At 40.5% G+C, this 7,392-nt stretch overlaps 1 protein-coding gene across 1 annotated transcript in view; it reads right to left on the reverse strand.

Moving 5' to 3' along the window:
- Window positions 1-7,392, reverse strand: part of LOC101845975 (charged multivesicular body protein 5) — an 11,734-nt gene that overhangs the window by 3,257 nt on the left and 1,085 nt on the right. The window contains exons 2-5 of the mRNA XM_005112716.3: window positions 5,832-5,936; window positions 4,726-4,772; window positions 2,995-3,088; window positions 108-179 (exon numbers count right to left, since the gene is read on the reverse strand). Coding sequence (XP_005112773.1) covers window positions 108-179; window positions 2,995-3,088; window positions 4,726-4,772; window positions 5,832-5,936 — 318 coding nt within the window. The remainder of the gene's footprint in view (window positions 1-107; window positions 180-2,994; window positions 3,089-4,725; window positions 4,773-5,831; window positions 5,937-7,392) is intronic.

The raw sequence follows: 7,392 nt of genomic DNA on the forward strand, positions 1-7,392 counted from the left end.
GAACACTCTACTTACCTCAATTTGATCTATATCGACAGTCTTATACGAACACTCTACTTACCTCAATTTGATCTATATCGACAGTCTTATACGAACACTCTACTTACCTCAATTTGATCTATATCGACAGTCTTATACGCCTTCTTGAAGTCTTTCACGCCAATCTTCATCGCATCAACCTGGAAAATAAGAATAATAACAGATAGCATTTATTGTATAGTGAAAAATGCTCACAAATTGACGAGCGCCAGATTCTAAAAGAAGGAGCAAACCACACCAGAGCACCCACCAACTACCCACAGAGTTACTTCACTGTTACATTATTTTGAAAACTTCATCCGGCCCACTTCCAACGCAAAGATGGCAGTAACAGAAAGAAAAACACACAAACTGAAGAATCAGCCCGTCTGTTCACCCCCATACTACACTACCACGAGGTGGGGGCGGCCACGGTTCAAATCTAAAAATAGAGATAACAGACAGCATTTGCATAGTGAAAAATGGCCAAAAATGGACGAGCGCCCGATTCTAAAAGAAGAAGCAAACCACACCAGAGCACCCACCAACTACCCACAAAGTTACTTCACTGTTACATTATTTGGCAAAAAAATAGAAACAAAAACACACAAACTGAAGAATCAGCCCGTCTGTTCACCCCCATACTACACTACCACGAGGTGGGGACCACCACGGTTCAAATCTAAAAATGGACAACCTTAAACTTGAGCTGAAAAGGCAGTCTCTACGGCTATCCCCTACCTTGGCTTTCTTCGGTCACAGACTGCCATAATATTTTAAGGTCTCGCCCCAAAAACAACCTACCAGCGTTAAAAGGAACAGTTCACTTTTGTTTTATGTTTTAGTAAGTGTTTTACGGCACTTGCAACACAATAAGGTCATAGAACTGCCTAAGATTAAAGTTGTTACAAGAGAGTAACAAACACAAAAAAGGAGGAGGAGAGATAAGGACGATAAATGTTTGATCGGAAAGAAGCAGCAAACCCCACCAGAGCACCCGCAAACCACTCACAGTAAACTTAGTTTAGTTTTAGTAGAGGTTTTACGGCGCTCGCAACAGCATACGGTCATGTGAGCGCCAAAAGACTAGAGGTGTTACAAGAGAGTAACAAACATAAAAAAGAACAAGAGGAGATAAGGTCGATAGATGTTCATTAGAAAAGAAGAAGCAAACCACACTAGAGCACCCGCCAACCATCCAGGGTAAACTTATATAATATACCATACAATCCAAATGTGACAAACAAAAGCAGTTTCTTTTTTTGGTTTAGCAATTCCCTAAAAGGGAAAGTACTCTCATATAATCCTCAAATGTACTCTCATATAATCCTCAAATGTACTCTCATATAATCCTCAAATGTACTCTCATATAATCCTCAAATGTACTCTCATATAATCCTCAAATGTACTCTCATATAATCCTCAAATGTACTCTCATATAATCCTCAAATGTACTCTCATATAATCCTCAAATGTACTCTCATATAATCCTCAAATGTACTCTCATATAATCCTCAAATGTACTCTCATATAATCCTCAAATGCCTCAAATGTACTCTCATATAATCCTCAAATGTACTCTCATATAATCCTCAAATGTACTCTCATATAATCCTCAAATGTACTCTCATATAATCCTCAAATGCATTCATTTCATGTAGTTGTCTCCCTTCTACTGTGAAAAAAATGTTGCAAGAAATTTTTTCCAAAGATGGGGGGGCGGGGGGGAAGCAAACGAAAGTCATAAAACAGTGATCTTTGATTAAATCTATTCAAAACCGGCTGTAATTTAGGGGATAATTTTCATGTTTTTATATATATCTTTAGAGTTGTGAATAATTGGGAGCTAGAGAAAATGATACATCATTAGAATTTGACGAAGTATCTGCCCAAAAGAAATTTTGATTCCAACAATACATTCTATTTATAAATCATAATAATAATAACATAATATAATAATAATAATAATATTTTTCTGCCCATCATGAACTGATGATGACCTTAAATATTGAAGGAGGAAGGCCTCGCAGCAGCTATCCCGTGTGCAAGTTGTGCACGTTAAAGATCCTTTAGTGGTCAAAAATCCATAAGAGTCAGCTTAGGCCACCACGCGTAGACTGAAAATGGTTAATGTGTCCTGCGTTCTCATATGACATTATGCAGTTGCAAGCGCCGTAAAACACTTACCAAATACCTTGCAGTAAGGTAACATGTTAAAGAGAGAAAAGCAACTTGTAATGATCCCAAACATCACAACTCACTGCAGAAATATTCTTTTCATGAACAGTAAAACAGTTGGGGGGGCGGGTGCTGGTAAGTGTTTTACGGCGCTCGCAACTGCATAAGGTCATATGAGCGAACGGGAAACATTAAGCATTTTAGTTGGTAGGAAATTTTGAATTTCCCCCAGGAGGTGGCTGAAGCCTACTCTTATCAATTTTGGACCACCATGGGATCTTTAACGTGTTGCACACGGGACCTTTGAAATTTTTTGCCCTTGTCCGGGAAGGCTAGGTGTAGATCTTACTTACCATAAGATCAGGCGTGTGGCTGAAAGACAACAGTTAGAGCCAAGGAGTAGCAGTAGAAAGGCTGCAGAAAGAGTCAGGAGCCCAGAGGAGGGGGCAAAGGAGGCGAGGGGAGAGGGGGCAGAAAGTGGAGACGAAAGCAGACGACAGAACATTGTTAGAGAGCAGGAAAGGATGCGAAAGGAGAAAATTTTTAGAGAAGAAAATTTTGCTTTGCTGTTCGGATTCGAACCCAGGACCTATTGAATGAGAGGCAAACACCTTAACCCCTAGGCCACGAGAGCCCCCAGTACAATAGTGAGTGAGTTAGAATTTAAAAATTGACTTAGTAACTATAATAATTATAAATAGCATTTGTATACAGCATACCCCAGCTCAACAGCACGCTCTGCACGCCATCAAGCCTTATCAAATTCTACTTTATCAAATACCATTCGTCATTTCCTACCGTGGTTTTCGTATCTTTCAAAGACTGCACAGCGAAGTTCTGCTGCTCCAGATTGAAGGATTGCTGACCCAGCTGGTCTCGCTGATTCTCGTACCTGTGAGGTGAGAAAGGAAAGGCGAGGAGGGTCAAGAAAATTCCAGTTGAACCTGCTCTTACTGCCAGTTTTGTTAACACTTAGAGCCCGAGAAACCCTCCGACCGGTCTGGAATGTTATCGAAGCTTAGCCCGATAAACTCTTTCACTGGTCAGGGAGTCACGCATCGAAGAAAGGGACGTTACTGATAACTTTAAAGATCTTTCTGAACTAGATGCTAGTAAGGACGAGGACAGCCATGAGTGGGGTGTGGAATATGATTCTGACAATCACATGAATGTACGTAAAATATCACTCAGGAGCTCAGGCAGAGGGGCATGGTAGCCTCAGGAGGTCAGGGCTCAAAGGGATAAGTGAGTTGGGTTCTTTTAGGAAAAAAAAGCGAATTAGCTTCTTGATCAAACTATACTCTGACCCTTAGCTTTTATAAATACAGGGTTCCTTCCATGAACTCCCCACCAAATTCAAGGAGAATTCAAGGAAGTTTCAAGGAGAAATTTTTAAAATTCAAGGAGATTTGGTCAAGAAATTCATGCCGTTTTTGACGGCGTACCAAGAGCAATCCGACAAAAATTTTGCTCATGTCTGATCCGGCGAAATTCAAGGAGTTTTCAAGGGGTTTCCTCAAATTCAAGGCGTTTTCAAAGAGATTTTTCCTTGAATGCAAATTCAAGGAGTCTTCAAGGAGGCCGCAGGAACCCTGTATAAATCATATAGCTACCGGACCTGACAAGCGTCTTTAGTGCAACTCCTTAGACTCTTCACCGGTACGTGAAAAGGACCTGCATACATTTTGCATGTGAACAATTCTACTTCATCAGGTTTCTTGTCTTTCTGCTGGGATGTTGTCTTTACAATCATTCACAATCTCTTAGTTTTAGTACGAATTTTGTGACACTTGCAAAACATTAAGGTCATATAAAGTGCCAAAGATCAGAATTGTTACAAGAGAGTAACAAAAACCAAAAAAAGGAGGGGAGATATGGACGATAGATGTTTGTTTGTTTTGTTTTTGTAAGTGTTTTACGGCGCTCGCAACTGCATATGGTCATATGAGCGCGCGGGACACACTAAACTTTTTCAGTTGGTAGGAAATTTTTGAATTTTGCCCGGGTGGCTGCTGAAGCCTACTCTTATCGATTTTAGACCACCAAGGGATCTTTAACGTGCACAACTTGCACACGGGACCTCCAAGATTTTTCGCCCTTGTCCGAGAAGGCTAGGTGTAGATCTTTCCTACCAGAAGATCAGGGGTGTGGCTGAAAGACAGCAGTAAGAAGAAGCCAATGAGTAGCAGTAGAAAGGCTGCAGAAAGAATCAGGAGCCCAGAGGAGGGGGCAAAAGAAGTGAATGGGTGGGGGGGGGCACAAAGAGGAAACGAAAGCAGACGACAGAAGATTGCTAGAGAGTAGGAAAGGAGGTGAAAGGAGACAAATTTAGAGAAGACAATTTTTTGGTCGCTACCCGGATTCGAACCCGGGACCTTTGAATGAGAGGCGAACACCTTAACCTGTAGGCCACGAGAGCCCACCGATAGATGTTTGATAGGAAAGAAAGTGCAAATCACACCAGAGCACCCGCCTAACCACCCACATTCGAAGAGTGTCAAAAAGGGATACAAATTATATTATACTTACGTGCGTTTTTGCTTCAACACCCTCATCGCCTTTTGCTTTACTTGGTTCTGCACAAGGAATTAAGAAAAAGTAGAAAATGTAAAAGTTAAAAGTTAATTATTCAGCACCAAAAAAAATGTTTTCCTTGGAAACAATCTATGCTTCCAATCAAGGACATGACCTGTTTAATTAAAATGGTATCTGCAACACAAGAAATCCAGAAAAAGTAAATTTTAAAAAATAAAATACTGAGGTCACATAAATATTTTCCGTGGAAACAATCGACTTTCAATCAGTGATAGTTAAAAATGATACCTTCACAAGGAATCAAGAAAAAGTAGATTTTAAAAATCAATTACGAAGGTCAAATAAATGTTTTCTTTCAAAATAATCTTCTTTCAGTAGGTGATAACTTCACCTAGTATCTCATTTATTGATTTTAAAAAATTTTTTAAACATGTTCTGCGGCTTTATGGCACTTTCAACAAAAATAGGAAATATACGCCAAGTGACAAAGATTAAAGCTATAGAGAGTAAAATACAAAGAAATGATGGAGGAGAGATAACTACACCAAGAACTAGAGGTGTTACTAGAGAGTAGCATACAAAGAAAAGAAGGAGGAGGGATAAGGCTGAAAGATGTTTGATAGGAAAGAAGGAGCAAACCACATCAGAACACCTGCCAACCACCCACTGAGTATCTCTGTCTGTCTGCTGGGATATTGGATCCAACTCAGTCTAGTTCGTCCCTGACAGCTCCGAAAACATCTTCATAACCACGAGAAAAAGCAGTAACTCCAATATTTCTTACTCTAAAGCAGAGTCAACTTGAGTTACTAGCTTTTCTTGGTGACAACATGCAAATTTGGTCGCTTTTAAAGACAAGCAGGCTAACCCAGATTTTTGGGGGTTTCCAGAAATCTGGACCTACACCAAAAGTGGGCATAGCCCTACCTAAAGGATAAGTTTCGTTTCATTGGTGTGTATATATTTGTTTGGTAACTCTCTTTGTCTTTTAAAGAAACTGAACAAGTGTCCAAAAACTTTACCTTTGATTTTCTCAAAACAACATTTTTCGGAATAGCCCCCTTGAGCTTAAAAGCGACCAATTGTCCCAAACACTATACCTTGGCAGGGCCCTCCCTCATTTTCTTCATTTGATCCTTATACTTCTTTAAGTCAATATCTAACCGAGCAATTTTCTTGTCAATTGACTCCCCGCGACTGTCAATCTGAAACAAGCAAAAGAAAAGACGATAATATATATATATATAGTACACTTGTTATTGATAATTTCAAGTTTATATGGCACACACATACAAGTGGTGCAGAACAATAGCCACAGTCTACTGACTCCTTGTAAGGGTGAAGGGCCAGAGGTCAAATTTACATTTACTTTGAGGGTAAGAAAAAAGGGAATTTCTTACCTTAGCTGAAAATAGAAAGCTTGTCTCCTAGCAGTGTTTGAGTATACCTGAATGAAGCCTAAACAACGGACTTGACCCAATCTTCACAGCGAAACTGAAACCACACTTCTAGTCCATCCTTCACCTTGGTGACGATACCAGTTTCTAAATACAGCCAGCCATGATACAGGTATCACAAGGCACATTCACTGGCTTGTGTGCATGTGGCTAGATCCTACCCTCAACCTACTCAACCTAATTCTTTATCCTGATCCTATCCTTCAGCTCTAACCCTGGTCATATCTATGTCATATAGACATAGTTTTATCAGGGCCTACTCAAATCCAGCAATTGTGAATAAAAAACATGCAAATCTGGAAGACTGCACACTAAGACGAGACTAGGAAAGTGTAGCTAGTTTGTACTAATAGTAACTTATAATACGCATAGTATAGTATTATATAGCCCAAAACAAATGACATAAATTAAATAGCAAATGGACATGATTTACAATCTAAGATTATAATTCTAAAATGACTATAAAAACTAGAGTAGAAGTATAACAAAAAGTCCAACATGTAAAATGAGAAGTAGGACTTCCGTAACGAGCGACCACCCAACAAACACAATAAGTAGAGATGGGACCTTACCCTAGTCCAAACTCAAACCCTAACCCTAAAAACCCTAATATGTGGGAGGGGGGGGGGGAATAAGGTCGAGTTGGGGCGGTTTGCTGGCCAGATTGAGGGCGCAAAGTGGCTATCGTGGCACAATCCAATCACGGCCGACTCGTTCGGGCGACTGACAGACCCGATCCCATCCGCAATGGGCACCCGATAACCCTCTATGATCGGGCTGACCCGGTTTTGGCCCCAACGATAACTACGGCTTCACCATCAAATACTACTGGTTCTAAATGATTACTTTTCAACACAGATGCCTATATGATGTTTGACGCTCAGTGAGCAAGAGATATCAATAATCAATGTATCAGGAATGTACATTTCTGTCCGTTTCTGTTATCAGCTGATATCCCCCCACCAAACCCCCAAGCTTACAACCGATCGGCCATGGCGGCGGGGCATTTTTTGCGGGTAACTTCCAGTGAAACGCTGAGCGCTTCTAGTTTAAAAGTCAGTATTATATCGATGGCCACCTCTATTCTCACCCGGGGTGACAATAGTGCAGGTGAGTCTTTTGGCTATTCTCACCCGGTGCGCGTTCACCATTATAGCCTAGATCTAGGCCAACAAATTTTGCGTTCACCCTAAATCACAGAATT

The sequence above is a fragment of the Aplysia californica genome, unplaced genomic scaffold, assembly GCF_000002075.1.
Source record: "Aplysia californica isolate F4 #8 unplaced genomic scaffold, AplCal3.0 scaffold01375, whole genome shotgun sequence".
NCBI lineage: Eukaryota > Metazoa > Mollusca > Gastropoda > Aplysiida > Aplysiidae > Aplysia > Aplysia californica.